At 45.3% G+C, this 23,928-nt stretch overlaps 1 protein-coding gene across 2 annotated transcripts in view; it reads left to right on the forward strand.

The window, feature by feature from the left end:
* The window catches only part of CALN1 (calneuron 1), a 583,103-nt gene extending 559,390 nt beyond the window's left edge, over positions 1-23,713 (forward strand). For both annotated transcript variants that reach the window (XM_081053080.1, XM_081053081.1), the window contains 2 exons: positions 3,443-3,599; positions 16,316-23,713. In XM_081053080.1, the coding sequence (XP_080909206.1) occupies positions 3,443-3,599; positions 16,316-16,443 (285 nt within the window). In that variant the 3' untranslated portion in view covers positions 16,444-23,713. The remainder of the gene's footprint in view (positions 1-3,442; positions 3,600-16,315) is intronic.
* The last annotated feature ends 215 nt before the right edge of the window (positions 23,714-23,928 follow it).

Below are 23,928 nucleotides of genomic sequence, written 5' to 3' on the forward strand. Positions count from 1 at the left end.
ACTCAAGAAAAATTAAAAAGTTAAATGGACTGATAATTATGGAAGAAATACTTGTTAGCATTATGTCCAAATTGTTTTATAGTGATTTATTTTAAACTTGTAAAAGACAGATCTATGCTGAAAATATAGAAAACATGGAATTCTGCTCCACTAATTTTAATTCACTATTAAAACATGATATATTAAAACATGACCCAGATAGCCAAATAAAAGGAAAACTATAGATTTCTGGAACCTGCATTTGTCCTGTCCTTCTCACAGTCCCTGGCCAATTCTTTTCATCTTATTTCTGAATTTCAGCAAACTCTCAGCTGGTCAGTTTTTCCAGGCACTCCAGTCCTTCATTTGGTCTTCTGGGAAATAGTTACTCATTTTCTCAGTCTCTTTGACTTTGTCACTCTTCTCTGACCTTGGCAGGAGGGTCCCAATTTTTTCATCTGAGGTCTCTCACCCTCACCGTTCATTTTGTCAGCCTTCTCACGCAGGCTGACAACCGCATGTCCCCCTGTCAAATCTAAGGCTCAATCCTGGGTATATCTCAAAATTTACTTTTATTGTCAATAAACTGGGATGCAGAAAACAAATCCACTTTGCACACTCCCCTTCAGAAGCTCTTAGTCATAGAAATGGCTTTGAACTTGAGTCATTTAAATTTCCAGCAGGTTTCAGTAGCCCAACTTAATTGGTTAGAATAAGGCGCATACTTAAAGCAAAGTAGAAATTGTTTCACAAAGAAAGCAGGAGAAGAAAAATGTCTAAATTTCTTTTATCATAATCCAGACTAACTTAAAACGTTGATTTCTATATTCATTCTTGGCTCAGTTATGCTGCGGAAATCCCAAAGTCTTAGTGGCTAAAAACAAAGACTTGTTTCTCACTCAAGTTACATGCTCTTCATGGTTAGTTCTACGTTGTAGTCATTCTAGGACCCAGAAGGAAGAAGCAGCCCCTATTTGGTGCCTATGCTTTTGTGGCAGAAAGAAAAGAGAAATGGCAGAATACGCAACGGCTTTTGAGACTTTCGCCGCTTTCATGTATCACTTTCACTCTCATTTAATTGGCCAAAGCCTGATGTCAGTGGGCAAGGAGAATCTCTCAGAGAGAGGGCAAACAAATAGTTGAAAATAATATAACCTGTTACAGCCCACATTCTTGCTCATAAGTATTTATTTCATTCCCTACAGCCATAAAACATACTCATCCCCTCCCCACGGGAGAAACCGTAAAAGTCCCATCCAACAACAGCATAAGCCTCACGATCTAGAATCTCATGAGATAGATCGATTCCGGTGCAGCTCCTCTTGATCTGGAGACATACGAACTGAAAAGAAAAATTAACCATCCCTCTCACACATACACATGCACTTGAGCACACACACACACACACACACACACACACTCACATATGGCGGTAGAATAGGGTTAGGCTAACTACAAAATCATTCCTATCCAGCAAGAAAAAAAATGGGAACTCAGAGCAATTCTGAAATCCTGTTGGACAGAGCTTAGGATGAGGACTATCCCTTGATTAGACGCTAGTTCTGTGTCCTGGAAATTGCTCTTGGTTTCATTGCATGATTTCAGATATAATTCCCAGCTTCACCATCTGGGGGATCCAGCCTTTTCCACTCCTTATAACTCATCTAATGAGGGCACTGGAAACTACATCCTTCTTGGGGTCTGTGTAGCTTATCTTCACAATAGCTTTTGACCGTAGAAGATTGGGAGCCCAAACATCATTTTATGTTTTGAAGAGTCATAGAGTCTTTGAAACCCAGGCTGTTGGCTTTTGGCCAGTACAGCTTTCTCAAAAACTTAGTCACATTTTTATCTATTCGATTCCAAGTGGTATATGCTAACAGCCATATTCACAATTATTTTTGAGACATACCTCTCTTTAAACTTAATAACTAGCTTTGTGGGAGAGTCACCTAACACATTCAGAGGTTTTAACAAGGGACATTTTGATTTGTTTTAATGGGTCTATATCCTTATTTAAAGAATTTCTCAATTTTATCTCTTACTAGTTGGAGGTGAGAAACATCTGCTCTTTCCTGCAAGTCCAGGAATGTCTGAGTTGCCTATGTTCCTGGTTTGCAAACCAATCAGTTCCTTTCTGAGCTCATTTATTTCTTGCGGCACCCTGTCAGATGCACCCAGCTGCAACCAGAGTCTGCTGTTTCCCCAATTTTTTCCCAAGTTACAAAGTCACTCAATATATTCTGTCCTAAGAAGTTATCACAGGCCACGATTTTACCAAATTTGTGCTACTGCATACTAAGGGTTGTTATCTTTCCAAGTTCCAATAACAGTTTTCTTATTTCCCACTGCCTGCCACTGGAAGCCATACGTCATATTTTAGAATGTTTGTAATGGTGCCCTGTCATTTCTATGTACTAATTTTTGTATTGTTGAAGTAAAGCAAGTTACACTATTGTGGCGAACAAGCCCACAGTCTCTATGGCTAATGACGACAAAGGGCATTTCTTACTCACATTATTTTTCTTTTATCAAATATCTGCAAGTATTTTTCTTTTTATCCTCATTCTGGGACCCAGACAGATGGTATAGCCCGTCTGTATGGCATGTTATTCTCATGGCAGAGGGAAAAGAACAAATGATAGAACCACACAATGGCTCTTAAAGCTTTTTTTTTTTTTTAAATTTTATTAGTTTCAGGTGTACAAGACAAGGTAATACTTAGACGTTCATCATTTATATCCCTTACACTGTGGACCCCCTTCCCCCCATCCACTATCCCTCCGACCTCGCACTGAGCCATCAGAGGACTTTCCACTCGTAGGCATCTATCCGCAGAAATCCAAAACTCCAATTGAAAAATCTGTATGCACTCTTAAAACTTTTAATTGGAGGTGGCATATGTGACTTCTACTCACATTTCACTGGCTAAGAAAGTGACACAACAAAACCCGACAAAAGGAATGGGAAAGTATAACACTGCCACTAAGAGGGGAAGTACCTAACTGGGGTTGCTACACTTCCCCTTCAGCTGCTCTTCCTCATAAACATGGCTTTGAACTTGCATTGATCTTGTTCAAACAAGATACTTGATTTACATACTTAAATCAAGATGTGAATTGCTGTCTTCTTGGGAGATTATAAAAATTTTAGAGACATATGCATTGTCTGAAGTGTGCCACAGCTCCAAAGTACACGAGGTGTGGAGGGCTGGATGAGTAGGAAACCAAACTAGCAGGTGGCATTTTTTCCCCAGAAGTCTCAGTTGAGGGGGATATGTTGCACTTACTGTATTCCCAACAAGCATGCTTGGAGCTGAACATGATGGAAAACTGCTCCTCTGGGGTCCTGAAACCCTGGGACGAGTTTCTGTAGAGGAGCTTTAGGGCTCGCTGGTCAGGTCCCAAGTGGAGTTCTTTCCCCCATGTGCCCAATGGGCTCTCACTCCTCTTTCCCTCCACAGTTCGACATGCAGAGGATCACTCTGGAGGAGCTGAAGCACATCCTCTATCACGCCTTCCGGGACCACTTGACGATGAAGGACATTGAGAATATCATCATCAATGAGGAGGAAAGCCTGAACGATACCTCAGGGAACTGCCAGACAGAGTTTGAAGGAGGTAGGTACCTATGTTTCTACTTTCTTCCTGGTCTGGGACAGGCCAAAGCTTCCATATCCTCTGCATGAAAAAATGTGTTTACAGTCTCCTGGGTACAGAAGCCAAGAATCCTGTACTGAGGTTAAATGACCCTTTTCGCAAAGATGCAGTTGTTTTTAGTGGGTTTTTTTTTCCTATTTTTCCCAAAGTCTACATTTTTGCGAAACTTGTTGAGCATGTCCTTCCTCCAGTGACTCTCTAAGGTCTGTCACTAGATGTGTGGCTTTTACTTAGTGGGGTCTGCGCATGTGTGGTGGAAAGAGCCTGTTTGGACTGTCAGTAAACCTGGCTCAAGTCCAGCGGCTAACTGTGTGACTTGGACCAGGGATGCAGCCTCTGTGAGCTTGTTCCCTCCTCTATGAACATCAAGACAATTACACCGATTCACCGCGTCTGAAGGCCTGGGTCACCTCTGTGTTATGCTCCCGGAACACCCAAAAGAGCCCTATTCATGAGAAGACTCTTGTGAACTTGACCACATAATTATAGAAGAAATAAGGTCGTCCTGGGGCTGGAAAGGGGACCCATGAGAGGCCATTTCTCTTGGGCTTGTGAAAGAAATCTTAAGGAAAAAAATAAACAAAAAAACCAAACAGTTTACCGTATCCCCTAATCAGTAGAGAGTTCCAGGGAAGCAAAACAATTAAATCTGAATCCCTCTTTCATTTGAAAATCAGATCAGCTTTAATAGCTCTGATATATAGAACTTTTAAAATTATATTAAAGCATCACAGTAGACTACCAAGCAATTTTTAACTTGTTCAATGCTGAGGTTTCTTAAAGAGGGCAAACTATTTTTTTCTATCCTTTTTTTCTAAACATAGTCAAAAGTCAATATATACAGATGGTAAGCTACATATATTGTTGGTATATACAAGTCAACATATACAGATGGTAGCTGTCACATAGACACGGGAATGGCATTTGGGTCCCTTGTCTTGGAATTGCCACTTTAGAGCTGGCCGTGCCTGGCGGGAGGCTGCTCGGGGCTGAACAAGTCTAGATGGCCACAGTGGTTCACTCAGCCCTGGGCTCCCATCAGCTCTGTCTGGGCCCCATCAGTGTGCAGGGTCAAAGGCCAGGACAAGAGGAAACAGAAGATGGCTTACACTCCAAGGTGACAAACTAACTCAAGTCAGAGAAATAGGGAGTGGTGGGGACTGGGGTAACCTTGAGAGCAATGCCCCCCGCCCCCCCCAGTAAAGGCATTCAAATAGTATTCCCAAAGGTGCTGTGTGCAGCAAACAGAACCCAGCTGTGGTCCAGAAGCTGCCTTGATCTCCCTCCTTGTGACTTAGGCCATAGCATCAATGACTGCACTTGGAGTTGGAGCCGCACAGAACACATGGGGCAGAGCCAACCCATTTCCAAACAGACAGGCAGGGGTATTGGAAGGGCAGATAGGGGTGGGGAGGGCAGGGGGTGGACTAAAACTCGGGGAAAGAGCAGGCCTGGACTCCTGTTCCATCTCATTCCTAGCTGACTGATAAACAGTGAAAGCATTCAGCGTGTCAGCCCCCCACTGTCAGCAACCATTCTTGAGTTAGGAGGAAAGTACTTCCAGGCATCTCATTTTCCACAAGAGCCTTTGTTTGTGGATCAGTGTTTTGTTCAGAGAAATGTCACAAGTCTTAGTAATTTGAGAAAGGTCAGACTACACTGGAAAGTAATCTGAACTTTAAGCAATATCTTTATTACTCAAAAGCTCATATATTAATGAAATAAATCTCTGACAAAGGGGTTTCCAAATAGAAGTCTCACCGGGTCCGCTTTAATGATTCATACATAAAACACTGAGAACAGCTATCATTTCTGTCATTTGGGGGGTACATGATGAGGACCAGGCGCTGGACTAAATGCTTTCAAATTCATGATCTTATTTAACAAAAGAAACATTATTGGCACATTGCTTTTTGGAATGACCTTTGCAACCTTGATTACATAATCCCGTTTGCATATTTTTATGTCAGAGAGTTTATTTATTTATTTATTTTTTATTTTGTCAGCACTGTTTGGCCCCAACCACAAGCTCATTGGTTCTTGTTTAGGTTTAAGATTTTTCTAGTCTCATATATGCCTATATTTAACTCCACAGACCTCTCCATGTTCAGGGAAGAGCCTCCCCAACTGTATTTTGGGTAAAGGTGTCTAGGAAGAGAGAATGAACAGAGCCTGAGTTCACGCCCAGTGCTCTGGTACTGAGAGTCCTATGGCTGACCTTGGCCTCCTCCCTTCCATCCTTCTGCCACACCTACTGCCCACAAACAGGGCCCTGGTGGCATTTTGAACCTCTCCCTGCTCCTTCCACAGTCTGATCACACAGTTGCATGGCTCATGCCTCCTAAATCTACTCACCCTCCCCTCAGCCTTTGGGCCCTCCCTGTCCCCCAAGTTGGCACTCCATGCTGTCTTCTCTTGCCCTGTCCAGCCACTTCAGCCATGCCCTCACTGAAATCTCCAATTCCTCACGCACCTGTCAGCTTCCACCATGCCAATTCTCGGTAAATCCAGCATCTAACTCTGAAGGCACAGGTGGTTTCCTGTGTTTCTTTCAAGCAATGGGAGGCTTTTCTCATCAAATCTAATCTTCTTCCTAACCCACACTGACTAATGAGAGGGAAGGAAGTGGGTGGGGTATTTCTCCCAGACCCCACAGCCCCACTCAGACTACCTTCACCCTTGCTGCTTCCCACCCAAGAAGCCCATTCCTCCTACTTTTTTGGAGCTTGGCTGCGGCAAGTGTGTACATGCTGATTAGTTCTTCTGGAGAGCTGGTGACCCTTAGGCATTAGAAGTCCTGCCCTATTAGGTATCAGAGGAAGGAGTCGATGATCAACACAAACCTAAAGGTGCAGGAGGTCTTCATCTCCAAGAGCGAAAAGGGGGCATCTGTGTCTGTGCGAGGAAGGAGAAGACGGTCCATGAAACTGACGTTTTGTGGCAGAGTTGGAATGTAAATAAGCCCAGAGCAGATGTCTTTGAGGTCAGCGAAGTCGAGATGGAGCTTCTGGAGTGTGGAAAGTGTTTGAAAATACTGCTGTGGGCAACCTGTGTGACACGAGTCAGTTAGAAATTAATAGGAGGATTTCCAAATGTCATCAGCATCATTTTATTCCAGTGATTATACTTTTCACTTTTATGAATCTTGGATCTAACACTTCTACAAAGGTGTTCAGATTCTGTCCATTAAGTCAGGAAATGTCAATTATTTCTTTCACATGAATGGAAGAATAAAGAACACAGGAATAGGCCAGGAGTCCATCGTGCGTGGAACCCTTCATGAAGAAGTTTTGGGGTTTTTGTCCTTTTAGTTTTCATTGCAGCTTGATTTTGTTTTCTTTATTTGTTTGATTTTTAGGTCAACACAAACAACAAATGCGCACAAACACAGCCCCTTGCACATTCCAATCTGCCCTACCTTTATGATAGGTAGGGCTCTGTAATCATAAGCAAGCAGCATTTTTTCTACTTTCCTCCAAGGAATGGACAAGAGAAGATAGGATGAAATTTCAAGGTACACATGAGGAAAGGTGTCCTTACTCCTTCTTCTGGAAACCCTAAATTGGGAGCTCAAATCATGCATGGAACCCATTCTCCTGGAGCCCCAAAAGAAGTCATCTGTACAAACCCTTATGAAGGCAGAGAAGAGCCTAGAAGAATGTAACTCAAGGGTTCTGAAATGGCCCTTTCCTGCATTCACACCTGGTTTCCAGGAGGGAAGTCATTCAGACTGAATCAGGCACTGAACAGCTGATACTCCCTGTTCTGAGTGCTTTGGGCATGAGGTCATTTAACCCAACTGAATCAGGGGCTCTCTAACATTGCCCACAATTAGAGGGCTGTACATCCCCAGTCCAATCAGATTTGGCTGGAAGTAGGACTTTCAGGCAATCCCAATCCCTCAGATCTTTTTGAATTCCCTTATTAAGATAACTTACGCTCCATGTACTTACATGTGAATTGTCAATACTTGTGTTCTAATTATTTGGAAAAATGAATAGGTCCACATCTGCCCAAATGGGTTAGATACAAGATTATGTGACTACCCATGATCCCATTCATCATCCATGCTGCATAAGAGAGTTTTAAGATGTTTTGCTTCAGTTCAACCACTTGTAATCACCAGACATTTTGTTTTTGGTGAACATAAGCTCGGTGACACTGGGAGACAACTTCATATTTCATTATTTGGTTCTAGTCGCTGACATATGTGGAATTGAGAAGTCTTGTGGTTGAATCATGTATTTGCCTACCACTGGATCCTTATTAAAGATTCTTGTGACAACTTAAAACTATAGAGGGTGCCCCAAAAATGTATCCACATTTTAAGAAAGGAAAAAATTGTATTAAAATTGTAATACTCAATATATAGTGATAATCAAAGATGAATACAAGTCACGTTTGACTTCTACAATTACAAGAGGTGCTCAAAGTGGTTACCACCAGCATAATTTTAATACAGTTTTTTCCTTTCTTAAAATGTGGGTACATTTTTGGGGCACCCTCTGTATGTATTAAGTTTGGTAGTGCTTGCCTCTAGTGATTACTGCATAATCCCTATTGATGCAGTCCAGCAGGAAAGGGGTGGAAGAAAACTGCTCGGCATACCTGCCAAGTGCTGGTCATTTGTTAACATGTCCCATCGACCTATCGGCACAGCCTGAGAGTTAAGTTCTGTGGCCCCTGTGGTACAGATGAGGAAACTGAGGCTCAGCAAGGTGGAGTGATTTGTCCAAAGTCAAATAGCAAGTCAGGATTTGAACCCAGGTCTACCTGACAAAGTCCTGCTCTGGCCTCTAATTTGCCTGGGTCATTTCCTTGGGTGTAGACATTACAAAATGTCTTCATTTTGTAATGAAGCTTCAAAACGGAGCTTCATCCTCCTTACTCATTTTCCATTTCATCGCCAATGAAATCGTATTATATTTGGAAGTTGTCTGGAAGGCAGTAAGATTTCTTTGTGAGCCCTTTCGGAACACATACCCCGTGTGATCCCTAAATGGAATACCAGCTGTCAGATTTTTCTAGACATTCTGACAACTTGCACAGGAGAGGGAAGTAAAGAGCATCAACTGGGAAATAAGGAGTTTCTGTGAAAGACATAGCAGGGCTGCTCTGCACCATTCAGCACTTCAGTATGAGGGATAAGAGGAATGAGGGCAAAGGAGGTCATGCAGGCCAGGTAGCCCCAGAGGATTCCTGTACAGATATGTGGCTTCTGATCCCTGCCCTGGGTAGACTAGCTGTGTGACAGTAGGAAACTTATTTTAAAACTCTCTGAGCTTTATTTTCTTTATCTGTCCAATGCAAAGGTTGGACAACAATGGTCATATCAAAAGTTTCTAGGCTCAGTGGAAGGTCAGAAAGAATTTGTGGCCAAATCCAAGGTCTCCAGCTCAGCCATCACTTTGAAGTCACAGTGTTTCTGTCTGGATGTCAAATGTACACCTGGATGCGGAGACCTGGCTCATCATCTGGTCACGCACCTTGGGCATTTCATGCCCATCCAAATGAAAAGGGCATAACATGTCATCTACACCATCTGCTGCCAGCTCCCCTGGTGCTGGAACTTTCAGGAAATAAAACCTGTTTTCCTTGGGTTGATGAAGGGGGTTAAGGTGTAGCTGAGGTCCATGGCAGGCAGTGAGACAGAAGACAGTTTTCAAAGAAATTTGAGACTCCAGATCAGAAAGAATTTTTCTTCTGTTTGGGGAAACTTCACAGCAAAACTGTAGGCAAGTTCCTTGGAGCTATGAGTGAGGAGTGATGAGATTCTGAGACACAAGATAGAAGAGACCTGGAGAGCTATTGTTGACAAATCCGCGTGATGGTTAAGAACTCCACCTCTGCACTCTGGACAGGGCTCGCTTAAAATCCTGCCTCATGACATAATGGGTCTCCTGAGTTAGGCAATTAAATAAATATTAAAAGCCTAATATTGCTTATCTGCAAAATGGAAATCATATAATGACCTATGGTTGTTATGAGGATTAAGTTATGTAACACATGAGAATATTTAGTAGAAAGCTTAAAGAATTAGTAAGCACTCAAAACAACAGACAAAACAACAACAAAAACAACAACAACTAGCCACTCCCTAGCCCCAGTTCTCTTCCTGTTGTTATTTTTCACCTGGAGGCATTGTGGAGTACATACTGCTGGAACTGCACATCTTTGAAGGATGGAGCAGGGACCAGATTTACAGGGTTTGAACCATCCTCTGGACATATACTTTCCTAAAGTCAAGTCTTTGCCAGCATTGGTGTTACTAAGAGTGCTGGTCAACACTCTTTGGATTTCACATTACAGAAACTCAACCCAGACCACCTTAAGTGAAAAAGCACTGGCTCACATAATAGAAGTCAAAGGGAGGAGGTTTGGATGATCTGGACCCAAAGAGCTCAAGAAATATTGTCTCCCCAGCCCACCTTGCTCTCTTGCTCTTGCTCTCTTTCTCTCATTCTTTCCTTTCTGTTGGCTTCATTCTTGGGAAGGCTCTCTCCCTGAGGTGATAGCATTCTCTCTCTCAGAGCTCATTTCTGTCCCAAGAAGGAGCTCTGATTAAATCTGCCTACACTGGACCAAGCCAAGAGCCTGAGATCCTCCACCTGACCAGCTTGGTTTGTTACACTGGGAAAGGTAAATCCCTGGATTAGGAGTTCTGCTAGAGGGAGAAGTACAGATTCACAAACCAAAAGATGAATTTTGTTATAAGAAGGGGAAGAACTTCTGGAAAGGCCACAACAACACCTGGCCACTACACCTAGGGTCCATAGCAGGACCCTTAAAGCACACAGAGCTGTCTGATTTCTACAGTGGACAAGGGACCAGCTCCCACCCCCTTGCAGAAGTGGCCCCTCTTCCTCACAACATGAGCATCATAAAACACACCAGCCTCATTCCTGTCCCACACAGGCTGCATCGTCCACCCCCACCTTCAAGTCTTACTTGGGTGCCTTGGTTTTTGTGATATCACTGATCTCTTTCAAAAGCTCTTAACTAGTTCTACTTTCAGCCTTGGAAATATCCGGTTTCATGGAATCAGACAGTGTTAGACCTGGAAGGATCACTCAGCATTAATTGCTCTCAGACCTGGTATCTCTGGCTCATCATGAGAATCACCTGAGCTGTTTGTTGTTTTTTTTTTTTAAATTATTATTGTTTTAACCTCCCTGAACCCCAAACCTCCTGCCAGAAATATCACTTACGTAGGTCTATGTTGGTGCAATTAATCAGAATTGTTATGATTCTGGTTTGCCTCACTTGGGAGCCAGCACCTTTGAAGATATGCAGCCCCGTTTCCAAACATCAAGACTAAAGCCAGGGGGGTTCAGAACCCACTATATCCAGGGTCACCCAGCTGGTCAGTGGCAAAATCCATGTAGACGCCTGTCTCTCGGAGAAAATTTAAGAGCCCTGGCTGTCACTTCCTGAGGGGAGCAGCGTGAACTTGTGCTAAGATAATAAGGGAAGAAACAGTCTGTCCTGGAGCTCGAAGCCCCAGGTCCTGCCGCGAAAGCCAGAAGTCTGTTGGGGTTGGGCTTGCTAACAATCCTTCAATAAAACAGTAAACCCCACTTCTATGTCTCCTGTGTCAACTTCCCCCAATTCACATTTCATCCCCATGTATTTCCTGAGCTCTATCTGTGTCAAATACTATGCTAGAAAGAGAGCTCAGGACCTACCACGAAGAAGAAATAGAAAAGATTGCCAGCAGCAGTGCCATTTTCAGTGTTCAGTAAGATCCAAAAAGGAACAGTTTCCTCAAAAGTTAAAAACAGAGTTACCATATGACCCAGCAATTTAACTCCCAAATTAGGACCCAAGAGAACTGAAAACATGTCCACACAAAAGTTTGCACATGAATGTTCAAAGTAACATTATTCATGATAGCTCCCAAAATAGAAAAAACCCAAATGTCCATCAACTGGTGAATGGATAAACAAAAGTGGTACATCTATTCAGTGGAATATTATTCAGCCATGAAAAGGAATGAAGTACTGACACATGCTCCAACATGAATAAACATGAAAAGATTATGCTGAGTGAAAGAAGCCAGACACAAAAGGCTTCATGTTGTATGATTCCATTATATGCAATGCCCAGAATAAGCAAACCCATACACACAGGCAGAAAGTAGATTAGTGATTGCTGGTGGCTAGAGATAGGAGGGAAAGAGGAGTGACTTCTAATGTGTATGGGGTTTCTTTTAGGGTGATGAGAATGTTCTGGAATTAGATAGTGGTGATGGGTGCATAATACTACAAATGTACTAAATAAATGCCACTGAATTCTATACTCTAAAGGGTGAATTTTATGGTATGTGAATTCTATCTCAATTCAAAATAAATATTAAGAGCTAAATCATTTTAAAAATTAAAAGATCAGGTCCTTTGAGAGCAGGATGTTCAGAAGATGCCTCACGAGAAAGTGAAGCTTCGCTTAGACCCAGAAGCAATGAGATGGAAGGCCAGGGACACCCCTCGCAGAGTAAAGAAGAGCCAGGAGACCTGCTAGGCTGAGACAGAAGTTGCTGGGGGAGGGGAGGTGCAGTGGTGGGAAAAGGACAGAAGGCAATCTATGGTCCTACCCACTGAGCTTAGGAGCTGGAGGGAACAAACGTCCTTCTCCCAGCAAGGGGGCCCTTTGCAGAAAGTTGCGGGGAGTGGTGATTCATACTAAGCACTGCTTTAGGAAGGTGAGTCTAGCTGCAGTTCCAGATGAATTAATGAGGGAAGGGACCAAAGCAAAGGTTTGGGGTCATCTGCTGTATCCTTAGCCCTGTCTGGAGGTTGCAGGGAACAGGAAAAAAAAAGGGGGCGGGGGGAAAGAAGACCTTTCTCCTGCCTTCCGGAGATACAAGAAGGAAACCTTGCATTTCTCAAGCATTTCACAGTTGGACCTAACTTTTACCTTTTTAATGAGCTCATTGATCTTTGAAAGACTTCTTGAGATTAGCATAATTATTATTAGCTCCTTTTACAGAGAAAGAAACTGAGGCTCAGAGTTCAGTCACTTGGCCAGGGCTGCTCCTAAGTGGCAGTTAGTTGAAGAAACCAGATCTCAACTCACGGATATCCTAGGCTGACCTACAGTTTTGTTGGGAAAACAAAGCGTAGACACTGAGAATAAATAAACCCACAAAAATACAGTGTAACGCAAATGTGTGATAGCTAAAAACAGGCCTTAAAGTATTATCAATAAACACAGTAATTAGTGCCGGGTTATATTCTGCCAATCATACCGAGTGTTCAAAGTGCATTTTCTTTGGGTCTTCTTCTTGTTGAACTTTGCACTGCCAAGGAAAAGATCAAAAAGAGAGAGTTTGTGCAGGAGTTTTGAATCTGGATATTAAATCAGACCTGGGCTCCAATCCCACCTCCCCCATTCGCCAAATGAGCTTGAACTTCACTTTTTGGAGCTTCAGGTCCCTCTCCCATCATACAACCAGCTCACGAAGGACTGCTGCTCTACAATTCTGATGATACATGAAGTATGCAGCGAGTACCACCCACTGGGGCAGGCGTCCAATAAGGAAAGGGGAGTTTTTAAAAGGTTTACAAAAGGGAATTCGCATTCACTGGGCAAAGACAGTATTATAGCACCTGCATATGCCCTTACTTCACGACAAGGTAGGTCTTATTATTCCCATTTTATAGATGAGGGAATGAGGCCCAGGGAAATTAGCTTGCCCAAAGCCACACAGCTAGGATATGAGATAATCATGATCACATTTGGGTGTGACTCTGTAGTCCGTACTTTTTCACTCTGCCACACAACTCACAGTGATGTCAGAACTGGACATCAAGGCACAGAGTCTGTTATTACAGACTAATAATGATCTGTTTCAGAGCCACCAGGGAATGAGCTGGAAACTCCACTCCACTTACAGGACTGTGGTCCGGGTTCAGATGTGCACGGCCTCACACAAACTCTGAGGTCTCCAGGCCTCTCCTCCTTCCTCATCTCTCCCTGCTTACTACTTAAAGAGTTTCAGATCAAAGGTGGAGCCTCTTCCCTGGGGGATAAGCCTGTTGCTTGCGACCTTGTTTTCTGGGTGTCCTTCACAAAGAAGGGCTTCAGCAAACACTTTCTTTTCCACCGAATCACACAACTGTCCGTTTCCCTAAGCCTTTGCCAGCCCTCAGGATGGAAAGCTAGACGACTGCCTTCAGAAGTATATTTATGCTGAGGAGCTGCTCAGAATAAATGAGCCAGTCCTCAGAAAGCGTTAGATTCGCTACTTCCACAACCACGTCTTATTTCTGCTTCAGTCCTTTCCTTCTCAAATGCCACCTCCTTTTTCCTTCCTGAGGGCTGGCATCTTTTTACATTTGCCCATCCTGGGGGGTGCATCTCTGTGCAAAAGAATTTCCTTCCTCCAACTAAGAACCTGTAAGATTCTAAGACCCAGACATGAGCATCAAATAAAGAACTGAACCAGAAGTACTTTTAATCCCCCAAGGGAAGCAGAAGTCCAGTGGATCCAAAAGAATTAAAAATAACAAGACTAGACCTAAGAGATGGTGCAGACATGACCAACAGGTATAGGAGAGCGAGCTGAGAGCTGTGCCCGCACTGGGTCTCTGTGAAGGATGGTCTGCTGGAGAACTGCACTGGTTGAGGTCATTTTTAGAGGCCCCCGACCCCTTTTCTCAGGGAAAGCTCCATAGCCTTTGGACACATCGCCACACCTACTGCTTCCCTGTTATTTCCAGGAATTTAGAGGAGCCACGGGATGTTAAGGGGAAGAAGTACTCAATAATGAATGCTGTTTAGGTTCTTTAGAGGCGAGTCTAGCAGAAGGACCCTTTGTTTTTTTTCAATTAAAGTTTATTGGGGTGACAATGGTTCATAAAGTTACATAGATTTCAGGTATACAATTCTATAATACATCATCTATATATCATAGTATGTTCACCACCCAGAGTCAGTTCTCCTTCCATCACCATATATTTGATCCCCTTTAGCCTCATGTACCACCCCTCTTCCCCCACTACCCTCTGCTAACTGCTAAACTATTGTCTGTGTCTACGAGTTTTTGTTTAGAAGGACCCTTTTTAAATGGAAGGTAACCTGAAAGGGTTCTTCTGTCCTATCACTGGGTTTCTTAACATCTGAGTGTAAAGAACCATCTTCCCAATACCCCCCACCCCAATGTCCCTAAAACATACACACATGCACACACACACACACACACACACACACACACACACACACACACCTCCTGTCCCCAGTAATTCAAACTCAGATTCTTTGCCTGCACCCAGACATACTGAATCAAAAACTCTGGGTGTGGGACCCAGTGATTCCCTAATACCTGGAGAGCTTACAGAAACACAAATTCTTGCTTCGACCCCCAGAGATTTTGATTCAGTAATTTGCAATGGGGCCTGAGAATTCTCATTTACATCAAACTCCCAGGTGGTGCTGCCGCTACTGGTAGGTACAGTGAGAAGCTCTGGTGCAGGTGGCCTCCCAGCTGCTTCCAGGGCACTGGTGTCGTCTATAAACTACGTGGTAAACTGTGTGCAAAGATCACTGCAGGACCAGGACCAGGAGGGGAGGCATTGTAGACAAAAAGGAGAAGGGAAAGAAATCTGGCTTGGGGAGCAAAGCCTGGACAAGAGACTTGTTCTTTCTCAGCACACTTTATCAAAACTTCTTTCTTGTTATTTCCATTTCCCTGTTTCTGGTCCATATTAGTAACCCACTAATTAAAGCCTTGTGATTGAGACCCACAAATGGTGTCAAATGGGCCTTACAAAAATGGTGGTACAAAAGGATTAAGAGAACGCAACCCCAGGACCGAAAGTTAGGCCCCTGGGGATACAGGATCTGGGGAGACCTTGCCTCCGGAAAGCCTGAGAGGGTTTTGTGCCTCTCTGCTTCACACTGGTCTTGTCCACACTCACCTCAGGTGCTTCTCCCGTTCTCAGACTTCAGCACGCACCAGGATCACCTAATTAAACACAGATCACTGGTCCACCCCCAGTCTTGGATTCAGTAGGTCAGGGTTGGGGTCCTGCCTGAAAACCTGCATTTCTAATGAACTCCTGTGGTGTGGATGCTGCTGGCTCAGGGACCCCATTCTATAACCGCTAGTGGGCACATCTGAACTAATACTGGGGGTCGCTAATACTGGGGGCACATCTGGAGCAGCAGCCACCCAAGAACAAGTCTGAGAAAGGTAAGTTGCTTCCAGCTCAGTGAAAATACAGAGAGACTCACCTGACCTCCCTCTGTCTGGATCGGCTGCCTTAGACGTGGGAGCCAGGTGTCCCCCGGAAACGGACATGGCAGTGCCTGGATGGCGCCTTCTGTGAAACTGCCTCTGAAGTGCTCCATACTTCTTCACTCAGAAAGTCACTGTGCTTCTATTATATTGGTAACACCATTATAACTCTGTTAGGTTACACCTTACTCTGAACATCACATTTGTCATGGTCTTTGTCATAGAAGTGTCAGGGTTTCATACCATGTGTCAGAAGACGCGATGCTCAGTGTCCTCTGAGAACTGTTCCCAAAACTTGTCGACTCCATTTGACCAGTGCATCCTAGGGACTGGACTCGGGGCTTGTTGAGGAAGGGGTGCAGCCTGTCTCACGGTGTCATTTCTCTCTTCTCTCCCCTCCCCGCCCTCCATGCCTCCCTGCCCGCTGCTCCTCCACCCCTAGTGCATTCCCAGAAACAGAACAGACAGACCTGCGTCCGGAAGAGCCTCATCTGCGCCTTCGCCATGGCGTTCATCATAAGCGTCATGCTAATCGCGGCCAACCAGATCCTGCGGAGCGGCATGGAGTAGCACAGCGGCCTGCGCCACCAGCCCTGCGCCACCAGCCCTGCGTTCCCAGCTCAGTGCGCATGCGCATGCCCGCGCGCAGCCTGATCCTCCTCCAAAAGCAGATCCGGACCATGCAGACGTGGCACAGGTCGCCCAAGAGCCCCAGGCTGCGGTGCAACCGGTGTTGCAAATCCACTCCATCTCCTTGGCAGGGACACAAAAGGGCTGTCTTCAATGCTTTAACGGTTTTGTTTCCTAATGCAATAAATAGCCCTGCAGAAACTCTGAAGAGAAACTTCATCTTCATCTCCGAGTCCCAGTGGCCCAGAGAGCAAGAGAGAGGCGTGAACACGCAGTCACCTCCTCGCACCATTCTTTCAACCCAGGGGGCAACTAGAGACCCCCGAGGGCAACCCTCAGTCCCAAGGGGCTGACTTGCGGGTTGTTGCAGAAGAGGGGGCTCTCCATCTGGGCCTGGCTTCATTCCTCTACCCAGTGGAACCCCCCCAAGGCGTGAGGGGAAAGCCATTGGATGGGGTGCAGCACCTGGCGGCCTGCAGCTGCCCCCCTTCGCTTCCGTTCTTACTGCCTTTTCTACAGGACTCTTGTTGGCAGAGTTGGGGAGCTCTCGGTTTCCATCTGCACTTGGCTTTCTGTTCCTAGAGCCCATCGCGCACCAGCATCTTGGAATCTGCAGAGAGCCTTCCTCCCAGCTTTGCTGCCTGTGCTGCCATTAGAGAAAAAGTATAATCACGGGCATCTCGATACCATAGACATGTAGACAGACATATATTTGGCTTCTTCATGTGTGACATCATTCTTCCCTAATCGCTTACTCCTGATATAAGCTTGTCCTCTGACATGGGTCCCTGCCTCTTTTGGGTGGGAAAGGTAGTTTGGGAGATGGGGAACGAAACTGGTGGGGAGGTGATGCAGTCCACACCCCTCCATCCGCAGTCATGGAGCCCAAACACATCTCCATGCCAGAACTTAAGGTCCTCTGCATCTTACCGTTTTCTCATCTTACAGTTTGCTTTGTAAGTTAGTCTTCCACGGATAAAAAGAGAAATACAGTCCAGAGTGGAAAGATGGAAAGATCAAACAACTGTGTTTTACATAACATCTTCTGGCATTCAAATCCTGCAACTGACTCATGTCCATGAGAAGAAAACAAAAAGATATTAATAAGCTTAGCCAATACGACAGGTAACTTATGTCTGTCTGCAGAATACTTCTGTTGGGGAAGGGAACTGAATCCAGCAGTCTGTTTTTAACACCATTTCAAGTCTGCAATTTCCTGACTTTTCCTAGATGTCACATTACCCACCACAATTAATTCAAGCTTGCATAGTCTGATTAGCCAGTGATCTTTCGATCTAATGTTTCCCTTTGTACTTTTCCAAGCTCAGGTCTTTATTTCTGTGATGGAATTGTCTTGCTCCTCTTTCTCTCCATTGCATCCGAAAGTTACATGCTTCCCCCTCTCCTTTTCCCTCTTTGTTCCAGTACTGAGGCGCCAGAATCTTTCCTTTCTCACTGCAGCTGGGTAGGATTTTTTGATGTGGTGTGTGTTTCTGAAGCCCTCGAGCCTCCCCTTCCTCTCAACTTTCTCCCTGCTGCCTTCTCAGACTTGGAGCTTCCAAAGTCTCAGTTTAGGGTCTTCTTCCAATTCACCTCTGTAAGCACTTCAGGCAATAGCCTGAGGGCAACCACAGGAATTTCCCCACTATGAGAGACAGTGCATATATTCATGATGAGCACAAGAAAAACCAGGGTTTCAGTCATAGTAAGAGGAGGAAACAGGTGTGCGATTCTGAGAGCCCAGGGGTTTGAGAGGCCCTCTGTGAAAATGCCTGGGGTCCCGCATGTCCCCGCCACAGAAGGCAGCAGTCTATCTGCCCTCTGCCTGCTCTGCCCTGCCACAGCATATCCTGCATTTCTGCCTCTCCTCTCTCCTCTTGCCTGAGATGCCATGACCCTCAGGATGGGAATCCTGAACAAGAACATGTCCAAACACAGATAGGACAACTTCATCGTTATCTCTTGCCCAAAGCAGCTGGCCCTCCCTCTTTCAACTGCACTTGGGGGGCGGGGTACAGGATCCTAACGAGACTGGATAGAGACCCCAGGGATGATTCTTAAAGGACTCTGCCTCATGCGAGGGGATTGCAATGCTGTAGGTGAGGCTGGACTTGAGGGCTAAAAATGAGTACGTTTTCAAAGGCTGCTTTTCTGCAAGTCCTTCTGCCTCCCCCTGGAGAACAGGGAACCTGGAGGATATGAGGGTTAGCCTTCATGGGAAGAGAGGTTAGCCACCATGCAGAGCTGCACATGAAAAGGAATCTGGAGAGGCACCCTACCCCATTTTCAGCACCCTCTCCCTAAGGAGGCCTCCTCTCTCTCGCAGCGGCCCAGTGACCAGGAAGCCCGTCATCCTACCCAGGAGAAAGTCCGGGAGCATGCATCCGCTATGTGGGTTGCTGGGGGCGGAGGGCACCGCGGAAGCCACAGAGCTCTCTGATGGACGATAAGTTCACCTCCTTCGTGGCCACCTCGCACTTGGCTCCATAGCCTGCAGCAAGGTGGAGACAACCCAGAGCGGCGGCGTTCCTGACACTTTGGGAACTAAGAGCTGGTCCTGGTGACTTACTCCCTGGCTGCTTTGCCTGGACGTCTGTCAAAGGAGCTGGGCTTCTTTGTCGGGCTGCTCAAATGCTGGCTTCCCACAGCTCCGCCCCAGTCCTGTGCCCTCCAGCGCCCCAAGCCCATCAGCACCTTCACCACACATGTTATGATGCACATGGATAAAGACCCCAGAAGTCCGGTCCCCTGTGAGGAAGGTGTGCCATGTGGCCCCAGGAGGAGGTGACTTCTGCAGGAATGGGAACAGAGGACTCAACTCTCCCTCTGTGCTCCCAGCTAATAGACATAGGGGTCTGTTATGAGGCAGCTGAGTGACTGGCAAACTGAGCTTGGCTCATTCTCGTCACAAGAATGGGTGCCACCCCAGACCACACTGTGATGATCAAGGAGACATTTTGCTTGTGAGACAAGGGGTACAGACCCTGATGTCGTTGGCCCCCAAAGAAGCTGTCACTCATCACTCCAGAAGCAGACAGAGCCCCCTAACAGGACCCAGCATGGCAACTAGGAGCAGTGGTTTCCAGAATGTGCGTGGGTCCCATGTGACCAATCTGTTAAAAAAAAAAAAAAGGATGTTGTCATGGCAACCTTTGCATTCCACCCAGAGTTTGCCAAGGCACAGAAATAGGGAACATTTTCTTAAAGAACACTTGAGTTCTGCCTGATTGCAACCTGACTCCCTGCATCCATATCCTGCTGGTGGGGAAATTACCCTCAAAAAATCTCGTGGTTTCTCTGCCTTTTCCTTTTTATGGTTCAACCTGCCCTTCCATTTACTCAGGAGAACAGGAGTTACCTGTGAGCCAGATGGCATCCTCCCCCATTTTCCCCCTCCCCTCCTATCCCGCCTCCCAGGGCAAGGACCCCTTGGTCTGGGTGAAAAGTCAGAAATGTCATCTGGAAGGCAAAATATATTTTAAGCCTCAATCTTTAAAAGCATCTGTTTGCCTGTTAAGAAGCTCTCCCACAAGCCAGAAATGTGAACTGAAATGAACCGAGGTCCACATGTGGTCTTAAGCAATCCCAGTGGTTTCAGAAGTTTGTAGGTGTTTTATTTGCAGAAAACAAGATGTGTAGCGTGAGTCTTCTTTCTTGGGACCGGCTCCTGTCTCAGACTGTCCGTGACAAACGGTCTGCTCTCCGATGGTTAGCCAAAAGAACTAGTGAAAGATGCAAGCTCATTTTGATAATGCCCCTCCCAACCACCTATCCACAGAGTCATAAAGTGGTATAACTAAGAACTGGGAGAGAGAAATTTATCTTTTATTCCACATGCCTTCTCTAGGCTTAAGTCCAGACTCAGGTCACAAATCAAGGAGATTTTGCTCTGCACCAGTACCTGCAGCCTCCCTGGGAACATGTGATGGCCTGACTAGGAGAACAGGGGGTGACTGCCCAGCACAGTCCCTTGGGTGGCTGGCCTGGCTGTGGCTGGCTGCGAGCTGGAAAGCTCTGTTCTGCTGAGCCCTTGCTCTCCAGACTAAGGAAGCTGCAGAGCCTCGCTCTTTCCAGCTGCAGGTCTCAAACCACAAGTCCTTTGACTGCACTATTTCTCCAAAAGCCCACAGTCGTCGTGTTACTCACCCTGTCCCACTGAGATATAGAGAAGGTCTGGAACCCCACAGCAAAAGGAGGCACCCCTTTTCTCTAATGCCCTGTTGATGCAGTGGACTGGGTATGAGCTCCTAGGCTCTGGCACATATTGGTTGAATTACCAGGAGGACTGCAGAGTTGCTTTCCCTGGAGAACATCTGTCTGAAATGACCTCAGGTCAGCTTTCTCGTGGCCTCTTCAGTGACCCCACAGAGCTAAATGTCCCTAACCCAAAGGCCTTGCCATAGCCATTTCCCTCACCACCTCATGGTTCAACTCCCCCAGAGGGGAAAAAGAAATCCATCAGAAGTAGAAAAGAAACATTATTCAGCAGCTAGGGTTTTCAACGTGAATTATTTAAAGCAACGGCAAAATGGAGAAGGATTGGGGCTGCCTCTTACAGACCCTGTCTCCATGACAATTTAAATGTCAGAACTGTTCAGCTTCACTTCATACTTCCTTTGACTAAGTCACTCAGGGGACTGTCCTTCGTTAAGTGGCCTTGCCAGAGACACTTGGTTTGGAGGAATAAGGTCAAGTACACAAGCCAGCCAAACATTTCTCTTAGTATCCTATCTCATTGCTAATGCACATGGCCATTTTAACAGCTATGGTTTCTACTTAATATTGATTTGGGGCCCTTTTCACATGGTCTCAAGGGACATGACAACAGTGCTCAAAACGTCATAAAAGCAAAATTAATTTGACTCAGTTGGCTTGAAATATAGCCACAAAGAATCATTTTCCGCCAGTCCCACAAGACAGACCTCTGTAACCAGAAAAGACTTGTAGCCTGCTGCTCCCCCCACTTTGGGTGGCTGTGGAACGCAGTGCCCCGCCCCTCCTTGCTGGCAGAGCCCTCATCCACCTCCTTTCCTTGAGCATGACGGCTTGGCATGCAGACTGATGCTTCTGACATTGTTAGGAGTTATCGTCCAAGTGAAAGGATACACAGGCTGAAATTTTCCAGTGGAGTAGATTCCAGGAAATGCAAAATTCAAGTGTGATGCTACTCCGTCCCTGGACCTGAGCGAGAAAAAGTGTTTAAGGGCTGCAGAGGCTGGTCTCGAAACATTTTCCCTGTATATCTGGTCCACTTTGGGAACATAAAGGGAGCTGAGGGCCACGGGCTGCTGCCCATCAACCCGATCCCAATGACATGCACTGCACACTTCAAGAGAAGGCTGGTAGCTCACCTTTCCTTGGGGGATGTTGACATTTGCCCTCTCCCAAGGCTCTCTGTCTGGGCTCAGACCTGGTGAACTAAAGCCAGGAGAGCAGAGCTTAGAACCAGAAGTGTGGGCAGCACTGCCAGCTGGGAAGGGCACAGGAGGCAGGACCCCAGGTGCCCCTGCTACCCACCAACCAGGTAATTTTGAGTGACTTCCCTTCTTGGCCTCAGGTTTCTCATCTCTAAAGAGGAAAGGTAAACCAAATGACCCAGAAAAGCCCTCTCATTGTGACTCTGTTTGTCGGAAACAAATACAAATAAATGCTTACATTGAGAGGGTTCGTATATCCCCTACGAATTGCATCAGGGACTGACAGTTTCCTTTCTAACACAAGACCCAAAAGGCAGTTGTAATAAAGTATCTCTTTTGGTGTCCATTGTCTATAGGTGAACCAATGCAAATTGGCTTATGTCAAATATGTTGTGTCTTACAGGCAATAGGTTTTATTTACTTCCTAAGGTCAAGCTGATTCGAGGGAGCATCAAGGATGTGTCCTGGCTTAGCCAGAGTGGAAATGAAGGTGTTTTGATCACCTTACCACAGGTCACATGAATTGCAATACATACAGAAGTGGAGTGAGACAAAGCCAGAGTCTGAAAAAGATGCTTATTTCTTCACCTGAGAAAGCCTAACAAAGCTGCTGAATAAAGAGCACAACTGCTGGTCATTTCTTTCTTTCGTTTTTTTCTGGCTACTGGAACAGCAGTTCTAGTATATATGATTGTGGTTTATAATTATTTGTAACACTGCTGAAGGAAGACAGTCACAATCTCTGGTGATTGTCAGGAATTAGACTGACAGTCTGGGGAGACCAGCTGCCTGCGATTGTCCCTTAGACAGCTGAAGAGTGATGGTAAGCACAGTGCCTGCTGTAGATGTGGTCCAAACATGACGAGGGGTAGAGGGCAGGAAGAGAGGGGCTGCAGGAGCCAGAGAAGCCTTCAGCCCCCTGCCCCTTAACAACACGATATCCTAGCTTTCTGTCCTTTTTTTCTCTTTGTTTTGATTGTAAGCCCTGCTGTTCTTACCTGGAAAGACCTAGATTGGCCAAGAAAGGGCCCTTTCAGATTCTGGTGGAAATTTATAGAAATCAATGTATCTCAGCTCGCCCCAAGGAAAATCAAGAATATTCTTTCTTTCAGACCTGGAAATCAGGTTTCAGGGGTCCTTGAATGGCTTCTTAGGGCAGTTTGATTTTCTTCCCCAATTCTGAATCCAGAAAGAAGCTATTTCTCAAGGACTAACCAAACACAATGCCCTTGGAGGGAAATCAGACATGAAAATCTGGTCAGGGAGTGGGTTGGCAAGTTGTCATCTATTGGGGGTGGTCACTGTGATCCTGGGGGTCATTAGACCTGAGACGTGATATAGTAAATGGCTGAATGCAAATCAGAGTGCAGCTGAGGACTATTGTAACCAAGATGACTGGAGCTTGGCAGCTCCTATCCAGAATGGGCCACGAAGACTGAAACCCTGGGTCACAATCTTCCCGTTTTACCTCATTCTCATTCCACTTTTTTTTTCATTCCGTATTGGTTGATGATTTCTGCTCTTAAGTGATGAGAGAGTCAGCAGACTAGTCAAATAAAATCTCTATATAAAATGTAAATATTAATATAAATTAACGTGGCATGCAACTTACTGATCAAATGAAGTATATATTATTATTAATGTTATCTTAGTGTATAAAGGAAAACTGACTGCCATATTTACCAAACGTTTTCTCTAACCAAACCTGTCTGTAAATATATAATCTGTATAAAAAAACAGAGTCTAATTTAGCATTATTTATGCAATAGAAAAAATAAAAGGTTTTTTTTTGATGAGAGATTCAGTTCATTATCTGTGGTGTGATTTACAAATGAGTCATGAATTTCATTCCTGTAACCCTGAAGGGCCACCAGTTCTGTTGGGATGACAGGCCAGTATTGTCCCCTTCCAAGAAGCAGCCAAGGAGAACGCAATGGGATATGTGCTCCTGGGGTAGGGAATGATTGACATAAGGAGAAATAAGCTAACTATGGAGCATATGGTGAAA

This window comes from Rhinolophus hipposideros (assembly GCF_964194185.1).
Source record: "Rhinolophus hipposideros genome assembly, chromosome: 7".
Classification (NCBI taxonomy): Eukaryota; Metazoa; Chordata; class Mammalia; order Chiroptera; family Rhinolophidae; genus Rhinolophus; species Rhinolophus hipposideros.